General features: G+C 43.5%; 1 protein-coding gene across 3 annotated transcripts in view; it reads left to right on the top strand.

The window, feature by feature from the left end:
* The window catches only part of AP3B1 (adaptor related protein complex 3 subunit beta 1), a 468,642-nt gene that overhangs the window by 160,137 nt on the left and 287,511 nt on the right, over positions 1 to 20,994 (top strand). For all 3 annotated transcript variants that reach the window (XM_040340812.1, XM_040340820.1, XM_040340803.1), the window contains exon 7: positions 14,267 to 14,449. In XM_040340812.1, the coding sequence (XP_040196746.1) occupies positions 14,267 to 14,449 (183 nt within the window). The remainder of the gene's footprint in view (positions 1 to 14,266; positions 14,450 to 20,994) is intronic.

Consider the following 20,994-nt stretch of genomic DNA (forward strand, 5'->3'; position numbering starts at 1 on the left):
ACTTTGCTCATATAGTATGTTTAAAGCGTGGCTCTGACAGCTTGGTATGTGCATAATGGTACGCGTATTGATTGTTTTGGAGGCCTGACTATGGCATATAACTACAATAGACATATTTTCAAACTTCTTTATTGGGTACTAGCACTGTGTGCAAAGGGCAGTAACCCACAGCAACCAGGTTTATTCATTTTTCCTGTTGCGATTGCACTAAATTAAATTTGGATTGCTATATGGAATTACTGCACGTTGCACACAGCATGTATTATGCACTACATTGCTAAAGTAGACCTGAGCTGGAAAATGTAAGAAAAATGTATACCTTATTCTTGCAATAGTATTCATGGGCCTGGGGTTATAGGCTTGTATCTTCAGGTAATCTGACACTGACAATTGAAGCAGTGCATTTGGGTTGGTGCAACCTTGATAAACTGTGGGAGTGTGTAATGTTACTACTAGCACTGGATCTTTCAAGGGTGCTCACCTTGGTACAAGGTGCTTTTCTTGTCCAGGGCCATGGTCGATCCCTGTATGCACACCGAGTAGGAAAAAGCCCAAACTTTATTTGCAATCCAGTGTTGAGGACAGACCATGACTATTAACCTCCCTGGCGGTATGATTCTTTCAGAAAAAAGGTGCTGAAAGCGGTACCATTATTTGCAAGGAAATTTGGTGTTTTATATTGTAGGCCTGTAATTTTTAGAAAAAAATCACTTAAATCTGACCAAACAAGATTCTAATAAGCATCCCGGGTATGACATTTTTTTAAAAACAAAATTATAAATTATAATATAATAAATAATTATAAATAATTATAACAAATAATAATATAATTCTAATAAAAATTATTCAATAATGTAATCAAATCAAAATCACTGAAATGTGCTCAGTTGCAGAATTGTCGCTGTCATTATTATTATTTTTTTATGACGAATTTCCCCACAAATCGCTATCGCACAATTCTGCAAGTGATTATAATTTATTATCGCTGTTTTTTACCTGATCTAAAACTATTTTTGACATAAAGGGACACTTTTGGTTGCTATAGACAATCTACAGTTTGCAGGGAGAAAGAACAGTTTTTATTATATAAAATAACATGTAGGGCACTGGGCAGACCACTAGGGACAAGGGGGGTGTGTATTTTTTACATACAGTACTGTAATCTATAAGATTACAGTATACTGTATGTAAAGTGTTTGTTTACTTTTTTGAATTTGGCGCCGTTCTCCGTCCCCGTGCATCGTAACGTCGCAGGGAACGGAGATCGGCGGCACAGGAGGACGCTGTGTGAATCGAGCGAGGTCCCGCTCGCTCACACAGCGCGGTGGCATCGCTGGGTCAAGGTAAGTTAACAGTGCCTGTGGATCTAGCAAGGCAAGCCCCGAGTCTGACTCGGGTTACCGCTCGCAGCAGGAAAATCTAACCCCGAGTCAGACTCGGGAATACCGCCAGGCAGGTTAAAGACCCAGTGATTTTTGAATCGTATTCACTACAGTTTAAACGTTAACATTTTTGTGCTTAAACACAACCACTCAGAGCTTGGTCTCAGGGGAATGACCAGGTGTGACATCACATCACACATTTTACCACCTTCGCCTAGAGACCTTATAGGTGCCTTCCATCAGAATTCTCTACAGGACGATCTACTGCTTTGCTGGGGAAGATCGCTCAGTTCTCGGTGTTGAGCCAGCGGGGGACAGCTACAGCGACGGATTGATGCTGCAACCCTCTAGATGGTTATGTTTATTTTTTGTAAACCCATACTTTTCTTTCAAGAACAAAATAAGAATATTGAAATTGATTGCAGCATCATGTCTAAGTTGAGACAGTGTCATGTTTACCATGGTGTAGCATCCCTTCTCTTAACACACTGTAAGGCAGGCCAGTTAAGTTCCCAGACTCTTCTACAAAGTCATGCTGTTTCCATTAATGCGTTATGTGGTTTAGCATTGTCCTGCTAAAATGTGCAAGGCCTTCCCTAAAAAATACATTGTCTGGATGGGGGCATATGCTGCTCTATAACCTGCATATATCTTTCAGCACTGATGGTGCTTTTTCCAGATGTGCAAGCTGCCCATTCCGTATGCACTAATGCATCCTCATACAACCAGAGATGCAGGCTTTTGAAATTGGCGCTAATAACAAGCTGGAAGGTCTCTCTCCTCTTTAGTTCGAAGGACGAGGCATCCATGGTTGCCAAAAATGTAAAATTTCAATTCGTCTGACAACACAACTGTTTTCCACTTTGCGGCACACCATTTTAATTGAGCTTTGGCCCAGAGAGGACAGCAGTGTTTCTCGGTCATATTCAGACATGGCTTCTTTGCATCATAAAGCTTTACCTTGCATTTTTGGATGGCAAGGCGAGCTTTGTTCAGACAGTGATTTTTGGAAGTATTACTGATCCCATGCAGTGATGTCTAAATCATGCCTGTTTTTAATGTAGTGCCATCTGAAGGCCCAGAGATTGCAGGCATCCGGTATTGCATTTTAGCCTTGTGCGTTGCTCAGAGATTTCTCCAAATTCTTTGAATGTTTTGAGGATATGTTTTGTTGATGATATATTTAAAGTCTTTGCAGACTCAGCTTTTCACAGATTGGTGAACCTCTGACCATCTTTACTTCTAAGACCGTTTGACGCTCTAAGATTTGTTTTTGAGACCAAATCATGTTACTGACCAATTAAAGCGGTTGTATACCTGCTGACACTTTAATTTTTTTTATACACCTGTAAGCCAAAAGGCATAATGAGCTAGTATGCACTGCATACTAGCTCGTTATGAAATACTTGCCTTAGAACGAGTCGTTGGTCTATCACCTGGTCCACACAGAGAGAGCCGACATGTTGCCTCTGCGTGTCTTCCGGGTATTGAGTCTCCAGCGCTGTGAGTGGCTGGAGCTGCGATGTAGTCACTCCCGCGCATGTGCGCAGGAGACTTCTTTCTGGCAAGTTCTGGAGTCTGCCGGGCTTTTAGCCGAGAATTCTCTGTGCGCATGTGCCGCTGAAATCAGCGTACAGGTTTAGGAGATATTCTTTTTACCTACATGTAAGCCTTATTATAGGCTTACTTGTAGGTAGAAGTTAAAAAAAAATTGACTATACAACCGCTTTAAGCTAATTTAGTTGAAAAATGTTTTTCCAACTTGTTGGTACCACTTTGTCAACTTTTGCCTGTCCCACTTTTTTTTTTTTTTTTTCTCAAAAAAGGATGTTTATTGAAAAGTATGACAGACATACAGAGTACAGACAATATATCCATTACATGACATATCCACTTTTTGTACAGCCAACTAAGTCAGCTAAATGATATAATAACACACAAAAACAAAAAGAAAACAAAAGAACGAAACCACACAACATTTCTGGTATGCTGCCTCCTCCTCCCACTAAACCATCACAGTTTGCATTTTTATGACTTGCGAAAATCAATGCACACTCACACTCTGGGATCCACTCCATTGTACCCTTAGGAACTATCTCCTAACCCCCACCTCCTCCCTTTTTCATAGCGTGCCCCTGAATCAGTCTTAAGTTCTCACCACCAGTCATTTATATGAGCAGCCGGTCTAGCACCAGTTCAAGTGGGGCTAATCCAGGTGTATTTAACCACGGGGCCCATAGCAACTCAAACCTACCCCCCCGTTTCCTGTGCTGATAGATGTATTTCTCAGCTCGAAGAGTGAACCCCATCTGGGCTATCCACTCCCCCAGCCTTGGGGGTTCTGTGTCCTTCCAGTGTCTAAGGATGAGTTTACGGGCCTGGAAAAGGGCCCTACCAACAGCCTTTTTAGGGTTATCCTCCAGTGGAAGGTCTTCTACAAGCCCCAAGATACATACCTTGGGGTTTTGTGGTATCTGAGTCATAAATACGTCATTCAGTGTTTTGAGAACCCCCGTCCAATATAGATGTAGCTTGGGACACCGCCACATCAAATGGATGAGGTCTCCATGGTCCCTGGCACATCTAGGACAGCTGTCATCCTCGACCAGACCCATTCTGTGGAGTCTGGCCGGGGTAAAATGTACTCGTAAAACAATGTATAGTTGTGACAGACGGTGTGCTACATTGAGCGAAGCCCCCTGTACGGCCAGTAGCGTCTCCTCCCACTGTTCTTCCTCAAATTCTCCCACATCCCTTTCCCAGGAGTCCACCACCCTAGAAGGAAGGGCCGGCAAAAATGCCGTCAGTAACATGGCATACGAGCTTGAGATAAAGCCTCTGAAGCTGGTTATCCCAGTCATGAAGTGGAAGATCGGGGCAGGAGACAACGTCCAAGGGTTGTCTCCAGCCTGGGCTCTGATGGCATGCCTCAGCTGCAGGTAGTGGAAATACATTGTCTGAGGGAGGTCATATCTCTCCCGGAGCTCCGCAAACGAAAGCAGACGGCCCCCGGAGAAGATATGCACCAAGTGTGTAACCCCGTATCTCCTCCAACGCTCCCCACACGACAGAGTCATCAACTCCTCGTAGTATCGGTTGTTCCAGATTGGGCTGTGACCCGTGAACCCCTCTATGTTCTGCAGCTGGCGGGCTTTATTCCAGATTTTCTGCATTAATGCATATGTGGGGAAAAGTTTATTGGACTTAGCACATTGCAGCGATTCAAGACCTGTCACTATGTTGTCCACGTCGGTCATGCGGTTTACTATGTCGACCACCGGGTCCCCCCGTCCCTTACTCATAGCTCGGGTTATATGTTGTAGCTGTGCTGCCAGGTAATACACCCAAGGATTTGGGAGAGCCAGCCCTCCCGCCTCCTTTGGTTTTTGTAGCTGTTCTAACTTAATCCGGGGGGGCTTATTAAGCCAGAGAAATGTTCGGAATAGTGAGTTAATAATTCGAAAGACCCTAAGGGGGACAACCATGGGGGTGTTGTGTAAAATATACAGCAACTGAGGCATAAACACCATTTTTGTAAGGTTAACTCTACCTACTAAGGACATTTTCAATTTTGACCATATTTTGATTTTATCTCTAATCCTGCTCACTAGGGGGGTGAGATTTAAAGTGATATAATCTAGCGGTTGAGGGGTAACCCAGACTCCCAAATATTTAAATTTAGTCGCCACCGGGATGTCTAGTAACGAATGATCCTGTGGGCCGGATGAGTCCAGAAGCATAAGTGCAGACTTAGTCCAATTTATCAATAGACCAGAAAAAGACCCGAATGTTTGAATCACCGACATTGCTTCTCTGAGAGAGCCCGACGTATCGCCCAGTAACAACATTGTATCATCCGCGTAAAGCATAATTTTTTCATGCGTCGATCCGTGCCGGAATCCCGTAATCAGGGGGTTAGATCTCACCAGAGCCGCCAACGGTTCTATGGCAACCGCGAACAGCAAGGGCGAAAGGGGGCACCCCTGCCTGGTCCCCCTATGAAGCGGGAAGGGAGAAGATACTCTGCCCTCCTCCCTAATAACCGCCAGGGGGGAGTCGTACAGGAGCCGCACCCATGACTGAAACACCGGCCCAAACCCAAATCTGGATAACGTTGCCCACAGATACTGCCATTCAATACTGTCGAATGCTTTGTGGGCATCCAGGGACAGCAGCGCTCTATCCCCCCCATTATCCGCCGTAGATTGCATGTTTATAAACAGCCTCCTGAGGTTGATGGCTGTAGAACGTTCCGGAATAAACCCTGATTGATCAGTGTGGATGATCGACGTGATTACCTTGTTCAACCTTATGGCTAAAATTTTTGCTAGGATTTTAATGTCAGTTTGTAAAAGCGAGATTGGTCTGTAGGAGCCTGGGTCTAGTGGGTCCTTTCCTGGTTTAAGTAGTAAAACTATGCTTGCCTGTCTCATTGATTCCGGAAGACGCCGTGCCTCCCTGGCCGCATTCAGGGTATGAAGCAGCTTCGGGAGCACGACATTCCCATATTGCTTATACACCTCAATCGGTATACCGTCATCCCCTGGGGCCTTAGAGTTGGGAAAAGAATTGGCAGCCTCCGTCATTTCCTCAATGGTGATGGGGGTTTCAAGGGATTCTGCCTGGGACTCCGTTAAACACGGTAGCTCTATCCCCTGCAGAAAGTCCCGAGTCTCCTCTTCAGTATGTGTTTGTTTTGATTCATAAAGACTGGCATAAAATGTGACAAGTTCCCTCATTACCAGGTCGGGGGTGTTTACCAGGTTACCTCCCTCCGTCCTAAGGGCTCCGATAGTCGGGGACGTCTGTTGGGACTGTACTATCTTTGCTAATAGTTTGCCCGTCTGCTCCCCCTCCTCATAGAAAGCCATTTTGGAGAAGAAGCGCTTCCTGTCTGCCTTTGATGTGTCAAGTCTGGTCAGTGCATCTTGAGCCGCTATCCATGCCTCCCGAGAGCCCTCCCCAGAATTGGCTATGTACTCTGCCTCCAGTCGCTTTACCATCTGTGCTACCTGTTCCCTCTGTTCAGTGGTGTTACGTTTAATGGCGTTCACTTCTGCAATAAAAATACCCCTCAGAAAGGCCTTAAAAGCGTCCCAAGCAGTGTCTGTTCCAGGATAGTCTGCGTGCCTCCGCCAATAGGCCACAATATCCTTCTCTATTTTTTCATGAGAGGGGAAAAGGTTGAGCCAAAATGCATTAAGCTTCCACGGTGCTCTAGGAAGGGTCGTAGAAGGTCTGACCCTCAGTGAGAGTAGGATAGGGGAATGATCCGAGACACTCCGGGGAAGATACTGTATGTTCTCAACAAACTGAGTCGCCGAGGCCGAGCACAGACACAGGTCAATCCTGGACAGAGACATATGCGTCTTGGAGAAGCAAGAAAATTGCTTCTCCAGGGGATTTTTCCTTCTCCAAGGGTCTACCCATCCTACCTCCTCTATGAACTTAGCCAATGCTGGCCTCGTCATCCCCGGGGGTCCCCCCGGAGCGGGGTGTCTATCCATGTACGGGTTCATAATCCCATTAAAATCCCCCACCACCACTAATGGGATCCCAGGATTGGACAACTGAAAGGCCAGAAGGGTACGTAATATCTGAGGGCTGAACGGGGGGGGAACATATACTGCCGCCAGAATGAGCGTCAGTTGGGAGATCCTGCAGAGCAAAAATACATATCTTCCCTCCTGATCTACCTGTGAGTCCAAGCACTGAAAGTCCACGGACCTATGTATCAGTACACTCACACCCCTCGAATAGGAGGTGTGAGTGGAGTGATATACCCAACCTGCCCATGCAAATCCCAGCCAGGATCTAGTGTCAGGGGTCAGATGTGTCTCTTGTAGGACACATATAGCCGGGAAATGCTTCCTAAGGGAGGTAGACACCATGGTCCGTTTCAGCGGGTCACTCATACCTCTGACATTCCACGAAATTATAGCCATTCCCGTCATCATTTCACAATTAAAGTAACATCACATGACATATTAACCCTCCACCCGCCAGAGCCGTCGTCATAATTATTCCACCATCTATCCAGTATCCACCCTATACATCGCAGTATTAAGGAAGAGAATGCAGTACACCTGTGTTTCAAAAATAAAGAGGCAAAGCCAGTAGAGATACAAAAAAGCATAACATAATTCGGCAGCTTCATACATACCACCAAGTCCCAGTATCGCATGATAGAACATACCCCCCCACCCACCACAGAGCCATAGCAGGGTACGTGAGTGTGAGACAGCAGTCCTTCTATGTGTGAGACATGTCTAGCAGCATCCAAAAAATAAAAAATAAGAGAAGTTAGCAGCACCAGAAAAAAATCAACAGTTAACTGTGCAGCGTTCAGCCGCTGAGCAAAACTTGTGCCCTTGTCGCACCACAGACGCAACCGGCAATCTGTGGTTCCAAACTTGCGCCTCAGCGGGCGCTCCGCCGTTGGACCAAGTCGCATTTAGAACCAGAAGTTCAAATTCAGGGGGAAAACAGAAAATGTGTAAGGTAAACAGTTCGCTCAGTTCCTGAGTGGGAAAAAATCTGCATATATTGTTCTCCCGGTCTCACGGCCACATGAATATAACTGAGAAACAGTTGCCCACCTTCTGTGGGTATCAAACAAAAACAGGAGGGTAAGTCGGCTTACCGTCGCGTTCTGCGGCCCCGCATGTCAGGGTGAGTCAGTCCGCATCCGCCGCTGGTTCATCCGCTTGGCGAAGCAGGTGTTCATTCATGTCGAGCCACGATGAGGCCTCTGTCGCAGATTCGAAGAATTGTGCTCTACCACCCGCAATAATTCGGAGCTTGGCAGGATACAGCATGGCGTAGTTAGCACGCAGGCGTTGCAATCTTCTCTTCACTTCTCCAAATTTGGCCCTGCGTCTCTGCACGTCCGCAGAAAAGTCGGGGTAGAAAGACACCCTCACCCCATTAAATTGAATATTGCGCCGTTCCCTAGCTAGTCTCAGAATAATTTCCTTGTCCTTAAAGTTAAGGAGTTTGGCCAGCATGGTGCGGGGCGGGTTGCCCGGAGGGAGAGGTCTAGGTGGTACTCTGTGCGCCCTCTCCACTGAATAAAAGGGCGTAAATGCGTCTTTGCCAAAGACCTCTTGAAGCCAGGTCTCCACGAATGCTGTGGGGTCCCGGCCCTCTGTTTTTTCTGGGAGACCCACTATGCGCACATTGCTCCTCCTCAGACGGTTCTCAATGTCCTCATTACGGTTCTCGTTAGCCGTCGCAATCCTGGCCGTTACCTGCAGCTCTCTAATCAGGGGGGCCACTCTGTCCTCCACCTCGCTAACGCGACTTTCCACCGCCGTGGTGCGCTCCCTAATCTTTTGAAAGTCATGGCGGATCAGTCCCACCTCCTCCTTCAACCCCCCAAAGTGATGTTGCAGGGTTTGCACTGAAGCTGTGCATTTGTTTACAGCCTTCAGTATTTGGGCCAGCGTGGGTTGTTCAGCGCCCTCGTCCTCCTCTACTCCCCCCGCATCCGCATCTAATGTATTCTGGGCTGGGGCCTGCTGCGAGGCCTGGGCAGATGAGGGCCCGTGTGTCAGTGCATGAAAAATGTCTGGCGTAGCGTCCAGCTCCTCGTCCGAGGGGTGATCTGCCATATTGTTCATTTTTTGTGCATAATACACCATATCCTTAGGGGCCTCCCTTCCATGGGCTTTGGGTGTCTTGGGGGGGATCTTACCAGCGTCCCTCTTGTCTCCTCGTGACTTCCATGCTGCCGCGGCGCCATTTTGCAGGTCAGTGAGCTCATCACCTTTCAACTGCTTGCGGGTCATCATGCCGGTGGTCGGGCGGATGAGCGGCTCGGGATGTTCAGCGGGTGCCGTAGGTCAGCTGGGAGGTGTCCGGTGCCAGAAACGAGCAATATTTCGGCCGGGAGAAGGATCACTGCAGTGTGTTGTCAGGGAGCTCTGTGAGACACGTCCGCTCACATGCCGCTCTTGGCCACGCCCCGACAATCGTCCCACTTTTTTTTAGACTTGTGTAATGCTGCCATTGATTTCAAAATTGCCTTTTTTTTTTTTTTTTTTTTTTGGTACACGTTCTCAGTTTAAATATTATTTTGTTTTAATGTGGAAAAAAACATGGTTTGAGATTTTGCATCACTGCATTTTTATGTAGGTTTTGCACAGCATCGCAACTTCTTTGGAATTGGGGTTGTGCATACATACTGTACATACACCTACATATAGCCTTTAAAAAAAAAAAAAAAGCATATTTACTGGCCTGGCTGATCCTGACACTTTTTTTGCATTTATTCATCAATGTTGGGCACCCACACGCTATACTACACTGGGGGGGAGGTGGAGTTGCTTTGCACTTAGGAAGAAGCTTCCTCCATGCAAGGTTCTGCACATTGCTGTCAGTTCTGCATTCTCCTCCTCCAACAAGGGCTCTGCACATTACTGTCAACTCTCGCTCTGCCGATAGTGCCAAGCTCCACTGGTCTCGGCCCTGTATACTATACAGGGCTGAGACTGGTTGTGTGCTGAACTGTATTCTATCAGAGTGAGAGCTGACAATATGCAGAGCCAACAATGTGCAACCCTTTTCTCTTTACCTGGAATGTTTGAGTCTGGTCCTGGACACGGCCCAAGCAAATATTTTCTTCCTGAAAAAGAAAATTCTCCCTATTCTCAGGAACGAAGATCAAAGACATCATACAAAGAGCTTCTGTGAGAGTCCTAGGCCTCATGGTAGCCTCCTTTTTGAGGCTGTTTCATTTGCCCAATATCATTCAAGAGCTCTCCAACACAGAATCTTGTCAACCTGGAACAAGCATGCTTCTCTTCGCTCGACTTACCCATGCTTCTGTCCAGCCAAGCAAGTAACTCCCTATCTTAGTGTATCTGAAGTCCAGCCCTAACAATAGAGAAGTCTTTATTTTCCTATCATTGGAAAATTATAGTAACAAATGCCTCTTTCAGGCTCGGGATGAGCGTTCCAGTCCCTCATGGTCTAGGAAAGATGGTCACCTGTGGAAGCCATGCTCCCCATCAAATTCCTGAAACATTTTGAATGGCTCTGCAAGACTTGTTGTACAGCAGTCTCTAAAGTGCACATCTTGGTAAATGAAAACTGGAAAGCAGACTACCTCAGCTGCTGCTTCCAGGAAGATCTTCTGTTGAAGGTCTTCTGTATAAAGAGTGGATCCCAAACTGGCTAAAGTAAATGGGAAACGAATGCATCGCAACCTATCGTTTCAGGGTCCTTAAGACCGAGCTCTAGTCCTGTTGAAGGAAAGCCACAATGTGAGGCACAGAGTTATCTCTGCGATTGAAGTGTCTGTGTCAGAGTAGCCCAGGATAGAAACCCAGAATAAATGAGACTGCTCTGTGTCCTCTACTATACTCCCAAAAAGTTGAGCTATGAGGTTTACATACAGTCTCAGCATGTCGCAGATCTTGTTCTATGAACTTTTTTATGTATTTACTTTTTCTGACCAATTTACTGTTAAATACAGCATATTGGGGGTGAGCCTTTTGGTCGATGCATGCGGTAGAACATATAGTAAGGTCTAATTTTCTAATGACAATTTCCATAAAATGTTATGTAGGCAGCAACTGGCATTGGGCCCCACATATTGTTCTACCATACTAATGTACCCTTAATTGTTTATCCTGGCTGAACAAGTATCATAACATCATGCTGTTAGTAACGCACCTGCAGTTCTTTTTTTATTTGTATTTAGCAGTACGTGGACAATTTGCCCATGGACAGTAACATGTTACACCCTGGATATGGGTGTAACAGGTTATGAAACGTGAACTTATCCCCCCCCCTTTTTTTTTTAAATACTTTTAACCACTACAATACAGGTCATTTTCACCCCCTTCCTGCCCAGGCCAATTTTCAGCTTTCAGCGCTGTAACACCCCCCCCCCCCCACCACACACACACACACACAAATAAGAGCTTTCTTTTGGTGGTATTCGGTCACCTCTGTTTTTTTTATTTATTGCACTATAAACAAAAAAAGAGCGACAAGTCTGAAAAAAAAAAAAAAAAAAACACACCAATATTTTTTGCTATAATATCCTTATTTTTGTTTTTTTAAAAATTGTTTCCTCAGGTTTTGGGTAAAAAAAATCGCAATAAGCGTATATTGATTGGATTGCGGCAAAGTTATAGAGTGCCTACAAAAACAAAATGAGTTACCGATTTATGGCATATATATATATATATATATATATATATATATATATATATATATATATATATATATATATATATATACACATGCATGCGTAATGGCGCAATTTTTTTTACATTTTTTTTTTCAAGGGGCTTACATGTGTTGCACAGGGAGTTATTCTAACTGGGGGTGGGACTGCCTAGGGGAGGAGACCGATTGTTCCTATATACTAGGAACACAGAATCGATCTCTTCTCCCCTGACAGGATGTCGATCTGTTTGTTTACACACACAGTTCCACGGTCCTGCTTTGTCACGAGTGACTGCTGGTGCCCCGCAGACATTGCCGCTGCCAGGCACACACATTGGCTCCTCAGTGACATGGTGCGCGCCCCTTTATATCACCAGGAAGCCAAGTAGTGCATAATAAAGTCACAGGTGTAGACACATTATCCTTTAAAAACAATGTACAGCCCTTTATTTTGTATTTAAAAATGGTGCCTTTTTATCTATTGGCTTCTCTGTCAAACCTTTGTTCCTTATTGTTCTTATAATGCAGTAATGGGCTTCATGTACACGGGACGTTTTTACAACGGCTCCTGAATGATTTAACTTGACAAATGTTAACCCACGTTTAAAACGTCCGTTTATGCCGTATTTACATGCCGCGTTTGTGTTTAGAAGCGTTTCATAAAATAAATGTATATAATTTTTTTTTTTTTTTTTTTTATAAATGGCCAAAAACAAAAAACGTCTAAACGAAATGCTAAACGCGGGTAACAGCATTTAGCCGATTTTGGCATCTGAAACTTGCAAATCTTCTACGTCTAAACCCATTTGTTTGCTTTCAAAGAAACAATGTTAAACGCAACTGCCTAAAAAGGCAATAAACGAGACTGTGTACATGGTCACATAGGATAACATTGAATGAGTTCAGGGGCAGTTGAACAGTTGAAAAAAATGCCTAACTACCTCTAAACGTACGTTTAGCAGCGTCCCGTGTACATGGGGCCTAAGGGTTGTAAACCTCAGTTTTTCACCTTAATGCGTTCTATGCATTAGGGTGAAAAACCTTTTCGTGCTGTAGCACCCCCTTTTTCTTACCCAATCCCGATTTATTCCAGGGAAAGGGCATTGCAGCTCCAGCCATTGTCTCAGGTCCTCATTGCATAGATGACAGCAGGAGGCATTGGGTCATGCTGCTGTCGATCAAATCTAGTAACACGGGAGACAGAGGTGGGGCCCAGTCCTTCTGTCTGTCAATGGACACAGCAGCAGGACTTGGGAGCGTGCCCCCATGGAATGCGGCTCTCCTTGGGGGCACTCAAAGAGGAGCCAGAAGTGCCACAGGGGGACCCCAGAAGAAAACTATCGGGCCACTCTGTGCAAAACCCTTCACAGAGGAGGTAAGTATGACATGTTTGTTGTTAAATAAAAAACAAAAGCAAAAAAAAAAAAAAACACAAAGCTTTACAATCCCTTTTAAGATGAACTGGCCCCAAGATCATAACCGAGGCATGTTGATTTTCAGAGTGCCCTGGGAGCCTATTTCTGTAAATGTTAAACTAAACATGATCATAATACAGCACCGTTATATGTGCTAGAATTTGGATCGCTACGATTTTAGAAGATATTTACTTTTGTAAAGTAAGTCGCGGGTACAGTATGTCTAATTTTATGACTTGGGTTCCGTTGACCTGCATTGCAAGGGTTAATTGATCATTTAGTTTACAGCGCATTTACTTAAACAATTTCCTCCGTACCCCTGGCAAGCAGTGCTCCCTTAAGCTTTGGCAATGGACTGTTCTCTGCATCATCACGTCCACTACAGGGCTGTGGGCTCTGTGTTGGTCTTGATGATGCTGGGACCTTTTGACCACCGGAGTGTAGGGGAGACGACGCTGTGGGGACTGGTCTAGAGGTGCGGAAGATCAGGTAAGAAATTTTACTTTAATGAGAACCCTAGACCTAAAAAGAGCACCCCTTGCAGTTCAGGCGTAACCCTACTGCAAGGAATCATTTTCAAGTTTCTTGGAATTGGGCTTTAAGATTGCCATAGATGGCTTAAATGTTAGCCAGTTTAGCAGGAGTCAGCAGAAATTAGAGCTGTGGATAGCCCTGTTGGCATGGCACCACGACTTTAATCAAAGGATCAGCTGACAATTTTTTGGCCGAACAGTGACTGCATCCAGATTATATGTAGTCACTGTTCAGGTGGTATTACAGCGGGGGGGGTGCTCTCAGAATACACTAGCTGGCAGTGGAAATTCCTCCATCTCTGCTTTCACTAGACAAGAAGTGAGAGACCATCTTCAACAGGGACACACTGCAATAAAAATCTGATGGGTTATAGCCTTACTGCACTGAAAAAAAATCATTTGTTTCTGTCTTGGCAAATTTAACTCCCTCTCTGTGTTTCATGGGTTCTGAACTTCCCCTCAATAACCAAAAAAACCCATACAGGGGCTGCTTTACTGTTTCTAGATAGTCTTCAATGCATTTCATTGGTGTTGCTCAAAGTCTTTCAGCAGCCCCAAGATCTCCAGAACCTTAAGCTTCAATGCACACTTTTAGGAAATGTGTATGTTTGGGAAGCCATTGCATTTGAAAAATTGGAAATATTAATTTGAAAAATCCAGTTATGATTTCATGTAAAATTTAGTTGTGTACAAATATTAACATGGTTTGTATTTTTTACAGCAGCATATATTTAACTCTTCCTTTGTTGCTTTTCAGCTTGTCGCAGGCAGTGTTGTGATGTCATTCGAAGAAGTCTGCCCAGACAGAATCGATTTGATTCACAAAAACTATCGCAAACTGTGTAACCTTCTGGTGGACGTAGAGGAGTGGGGACAAGTGGTGATAATTCATATGCTGACTCGATACGCACGCACGCAGTTTGTCAGCCCATGGAGAGAGGTGAGCAAGAAGAGTTTTCATAGAAATAACATGTTTGTTGTTGGATTTATTTTGGTCATGAAATTCTGGTTTTATCCGAGGCTTTTTCATTTTATTTTTTCGGGTAAACGCAAAGCTATATTGACAGTCTGGCTTTGATTGATTGAGATTAATAGAATACTTAAATTGCTTTCCGGAAATGCAGCATTCATGCTCTTACCATTGTTGGTCATGGGATGAAACACTTTGTCACATGATCTCTGCTAAAGCAGAGGATCAGAATTTAAATTGACTACTCTTCTGCTTCAGCAGAGATCATATGACCAAGTGCTTAGGATTTCAGGCTTGTGACCATTACTGAAGTAAGCCTAAAGCAGTATTTTCTCCAGAAATTATACTTTTGTTAGTTTATACATTTATCTAAGCATTTAAATAAAGGACCAGTTTGTTTGTCCTCTCTGCTTTTAGGTCTTTGCTTTTAAGGCATCATGCACACTGGACGTTAAAATAATGATTTTAAAAACGCCAGTATCTTTGCAGTGAGTTTTTAAACCCTTGTGAGCGTTTATCAGCGTTACAGCGTTTTATCGGCTGAAAAATGTCTCTACTATGTTTTTATTTTTTTTATTATTTTTTATTTTTACTGCTTAACCACTTCCATACCAGACACTTACGCACCTTCCCGCCCAAGCCAATTTTCAGCTTTCAGCACTGTCGCACTTTGAATGGCAATTGCGCGGTCATGCTACACTGTACCCAAACGAAATTGGCGTCCTTTTTCCCCCACAAATAGAGCTTTCTTTTGGTGGTATTTGATCACCTCTGCGATTTTTTTTTTTTTTTTTGCGCAACAACTAAAAAAAGACTGAAAATTTTGAAAACAAATAACTTTTTTATTTTTTTCTGTTCATTTTTTGTAAATACGTTTTTCTCTTTCAATTGCGGGCACTGATATGGCGGCACTGATGGGCACCGACCGATGAGATGGCACTGATGGACATCGATGAGGTAGTACTGACGGGCACAGATGAGGTGGCACTGATTGGCGGCGCTGGTATGCGGCACTGATGGGCACACATAGGCGGCACTGATGGGCACTCATGGGCGGCACTTATGGGCACTGATAGGTGGGCACTGGGCATTGATGGGCACTGTGGGGTGGCACTGATGGACACTGTGGGGCAGCACTGATTTTCGCAGGTTGCCAGTCAGTGCCCATTTGTGGGCACTGATTGGCATCTTTTTTTTTTTTTTTTCCAGGCTTTTTTTTTTTTTTGCCCACCCTGGTGGTCCAGTGTGGTGATCCGAGGGGGGGCTGCGCTGATAAACAATTAGCGCAAACCCCCCCTGTCAGGAGAGCCGCCGATCGGCTCTCCTATACTCGCGTCTGTCAGACGCGAGTGAGGAAGAGCCATCAACGGCTCTTCCTGTTCACATCGTGATCAGCCGTGATTGGACACGGCTGATCACGTGGTAAAGAATCTCCGCTGGAGGCTCTTTACCGAGATCGGTGATGCAGGGTGTCAGACTGACACCCCGCATCACCGATCCCCGCGCTGCGCGCCCGGCATGAAATCCTGCAGGACGTCCATGGACGTCCTGTCAGGATTTCAGAACCACTTCCCGGACGCAAATCGGCCATAGGCCGGGAGGGAAGTGGTTAAAAAATGTCACTGCCTAAAATTGCTGATAACAGCCTATGTGTGCATGGGCACACAGAATAACATGATTGAGAGTTTAATGACTGTAGAAAAAAACGCCTACAGACAAAAATGGCTGCTGTAAAAACGTCCAGTGTGCATGAGGCCTTAAAGGGGTTGTAAAGGTTTGTTTTTTTATTTTCTAAATAGGTTCCTTTAAGCTAGTACATTGTTGATTCACCCTTTCCTTCGATTTCCCTTCTAAAATGTTTTTTTTCTTTGTCTGAATTTTTTTTGAGAGTTCCTCCTCAGTAAGCTGTTCAGTAAGCTGTTCTGGCTGACTAACCGCCGCTCGGATGATGGGGGCAAGCTTACTGAGGAGAAACAGGTAGTGAGAAATTCAGGCAAAGAAAAAAAAAAACATTTGGAAGGGATATCGAAGGAAAAGGTAAGTGAACCAACAATGCACTAGCTTAAAGGAGTTCTCTGACCTAAAACTTTTAACCCCCGCTGTGCCCGGGCTGTAAAACTATACAAAATAAACTTTCACTTACCTGCCTACGATCCCCCGTTGTTGCGATATCGCCGTCCCGTTCTCCGGTCCCTTCCGCTTCCTGCGTGTCGGTGACTCACAGTGCGCTCAGCCTATCAGCGGCCGCGACGGGACATTGCTGCGGCCGCTGATAGGCTGAGCGCACTGTGAGTCACCGACGTAGTGACGTACTACGAGGAATTTCAGCTCTTGAACGCCACCCTTTGGGCCCCTTCTGCTAATTTCGTGTTTGGTGAGCATTGATTCTGAGCATGTGTGTTTGTACTTTCGGCTTTTGTGTGACGGACTTGTAAACTGACGATACGAAAATCAGACAACAGACCGGTGTCCGCCGAATATTTACTTGCTTGCTATCCAAAATTTGTTGGCCGAAAGTTGGACAACAATTGCCAGAATGAGCGTAATAACGGTCAGATTTTAGCACAACATTCTGCCAACAGATAATTCCCTGCCAACAATCGGATCGTGCGTACAAGGCTTTAGGAGCAAAGCTAAATTTTAGACAACAAAATCCTAATTAACAAGAATTCAACTAGAGGTGAATTATTCAGTAAACATGTGTCCAGCATCATACAGTTGATTATAAAAGGGCATTTACTTAAAGAAAACCCCTTCTCATTTCATTCTGTCAGCAATAGCACCACATGGAAGAAAAGTGTCACAAGGCCTGAAAAAGAAAATAATTTATTTACACAAGAAAGATAAAGGCTACAAGAGGATCAGCAAAGCTTTACTTATCAGCCAAAATACTGTAGCAAAAGTGATAATTTTTTTTTTAATGAAGATGGAACTGCAACCATCTCAGATGTGCACAAAAGTTAACATCTTGACAAAAGCGTCTTCTGATAAGGGTTGAAGCAAATTGCAATGCAGGTTCACTGCAGTTGGCTAAAGAATTCAAAAGCCAATCTTGGGTGATTGATTCCCATGACTCAATACGACGTACACTGCAGAGGAATGGCATGCATGGGTGTCATCCACGAAGGAAGCCTCTCCTAAAGCCCATGCAGAAAGAAATATACTCTGGAGTGATAAGACAGAGGTAAATGTTTTTGTGGCTTCAAAACTGAATGGCATTGCAAAGGTGAGGAGTACAAATAAATATGCATTACGCCTACAGTGAAACATGGTGGTGGCAATGTCCTTCTGTGGGGCTGTTGCCGAGCTGCATTTCGTTGATGGTATCATGAATTCACAGATGTGCTGCTCTATATTGAAACAGAAGATGCTACCAACACTCCGTGCCCTTGGTCGTCCCGCACTTTTCCAACATAATGATCCAAAACACACATCTAAGGCCACTGTTGAATTTCTGAAGAACGGGGTAAAAGTAATTTTGTGACCAAGTATGTTTCCTGATCTGAACCCAATCGAACACCTATGGGGAGTTCTGAAGAGACAAGTTGAGATTCACTCTCCATCCAGCATCCAGGCTCTAAAATAGGTCATTCTTGAAGAATGGAAAGATAGATGTTGCTATTTTTGTCACCAACTTGTTCATTCAATGCCTAGAGACTTGGTGCTATCCTTAGAAAATCATGGAGGTCATAGAAAAAACCTAGATGTAGTAATTTGTTGTGGTGTGTATTCATTTTTGCATCAACTAATTTGAGTAAAACAGAAGATTTGGTAATCTAAGTTATATTAACCTTACTTTCATGTAATGCGCTAAACAAGTGTTCTCCTACACCCAGTTTTGTCAAAATTTTGGAAATTGTTCCTGTGTTCGTTGAAATATTTATAAAAATCGTACTTTTCAAAAGGGGGTGTACTCATTTATACTGAGCACTCTTTCAGTCTCCAATAGATGTTGGTACTTTGAGGAAGCATAGGGTACTTTTTTTTTTCTGTGTTTTATGGTATTGTCCTAAATCTCTAAACCTTTTTGGCACTCAGTCAGATCTATTATTCAGAAGTTTACAGACCGCCTTTCTTCTCAATCGCAATACATTCCTGAGGAAGGCTTACCAGAACCCCTGTGCATTTCTGCTTTTTGCCTCTGACATGGGTAAGGTACAAGAAATCAAACTTGCGGAGGACCCCATACAAATGGAGAAAACCTTCAGACAAAGGTGCTTTTACTGGTGCAATTTTACACCAGCGACACAATATACCTTCTATCCAGCAGCATCCCGGGATTAGGACACCCTGTTCTCATCGGGTATGGTGTTAATTTCATTCGCAAAGCCAGTATTCACACCTCCCGGCCTCCAACTTTCTAAACCTACTACCCCCTTCCTGCAAGTTTCCAAAAATTCTACATTTTTGGACCCAATCTTTACAAATGTTTAAAATCCATAAAACTCTGTGGGAAGGCTAGATCACATGTGTCAACCGCGGGCCAAATCTGCGTTGGCCGTCCTGCCCTGACAGACTCGGACAGACAGTCTGTTCGGGGACCTGTTTTTTGACAGGTCCTCTATTGTAGGTGCAGAGAATATGGTGTAGCTGTAAACGTTTCAGCATTGTACTCTGCAGGACTATAATACTTTCCTGGAGATTTCCTAAAGAATTTATAAAAAGAAAAGTAGCCCCCCTTAAACAAAAAAAATACATTTTTTACTTCATCAGATTGATTTTTCTTTTTCTCCTTCTTTTACGTCCTTTTTCATTCAGCATTCAGTCTTTTTTTTCTGCTGTTTTTTTTTTAATGAAGTCCCATAACAAGACATCTTGAGACACCCAAGAGTTTTTTAATTTAGTTTATTTGTATCATCATGGCTGGGAATTTAGGCTGTTTATATGTAAATGTTAGATTTAAGGAACAATTAAGTGTTGACAAAGTAGATTGCAGCCCTATCAATTGCAGCGCTGTTTCCATAATTTTTCTAACTGACATATTTCATGATAAATAGCGGATGCCAAGTCACAGCAGATTATACAGTGCACTAGCAATTCATAGTGCTGTCAGGGAGAAGACCGATTGACTTTACATTTACATATTAATGAGAAGATTTGTTAAGAGGGTGCTTGACTATGGAAAATAACGGCATCTTTATAGGGCACAACATTTCATAAATAGAGCTGATGCAGGAAAATGGAAATTAAACCTTTTTAGGTTAATGAATTCCAGAGATTAGTCAAATGAACGTTAGCAGATTTAGCAGTAGAGAAATACACCTTGCCGATAGCACAACACTTCCTTTTGTGTCAAGTTTCACAACAGTCTCTCTGACTAATGACTTCCCTTCCCATGTGATTTCTGTTTTCTCAGTGAATTGATATTGATGATATGTTGATTCCTGAATAGCTTAGATGTCACAGCAAAATAGCACTGTGTGTTTGGAGTGTCATTTGGAAGCACCTCGTTTTTAGGAATTGTCAGCGGGTCGTTTAAATGGTACAAATGAAGGGGAAATATATATATATATATATATATATATATATATATATATATATATATATATATATATATATATATATATATATATATATATATATATATATATATATATATATATATATATATATATATATATATATATTCGTCTTTTTTTTTTTTCTAAAGAGAATCGTTAGGAGAGATACCAGCCTTAATAAAGAGTAACTCCACTTTTGTTGAGAACAAAAACAATCCCCTTCGGGTGATCTATGTACATTGCAAGGATTTTAACAAAAACATTGCAGATTCCTACCTCCTACTCCTGCTGTTCTGAAGAAATAAGTGTGTGCTGCTGCAATCGCAGGACTCTAATGAGTAAAGTGGCAGGGTCTGCATCCCTTTAGACACGATTTCCCTTTCTGAGTATCTCACCAAAAATGACATTCATGTTGCAGATGCCTAAAATGTATATCTTAGTGCAGACTTCTGGGAAAATAATTAAGCTAATCACACAGAGAATGACATTTCTGAGGGCGTTCTGTACATCAGCTGTGTACAGAATGCCCCCAGGTAGCCATATTGCATTATATTTTATAAAAAAAAATAGTGTTTATGATTGGAAAGGTGTTTAATAACATTCAATTACAATATTACACATGTAGCAATTGTATATGCTGTATTCATTTTTTTAATTGCTTTTTTTCCCGCACGCAAGTCAAGTGGTGCAGATCTTTAACAGAATTTGCCTACAAAACATTTTGGTTTGTTTAACTGTAGGTAAACCCTAACAAGCAGCTTCTCTTATTTGCCTATAGGTAGGTCTGTTAACAAAACCCCTAAAGGTGTTTTATATCTGCAAAAATAAGCTCTTGATCTTGTGGGGAATTCTGTGTTATCTCAAAGCCTTCTCATCTTAGAACTACATGTCAGTTAGTGCTTTTGCTTTGGAGATGAAAACAGTGGGAGTGGTTGAGTAGTTTACCAAAAGAAAATAGGGCAGGGCTGACACTAAGTCCACAAAAATGCTGTATGCTTTCAGCCCAAGATGGGA

Source organism: Rana temporaria, chromosome 1 (assembly GCF_905171775.1).
Source record: "Rana temporaria chromosome 1, aRanTem1.1, whole genome shotgun sequence".
NCBI classification, from domain to species: Eukaryota; Metazoa; Chordata; class Amphibia; order Anura; family Ranidae; genus Rana; species Rana temporaria.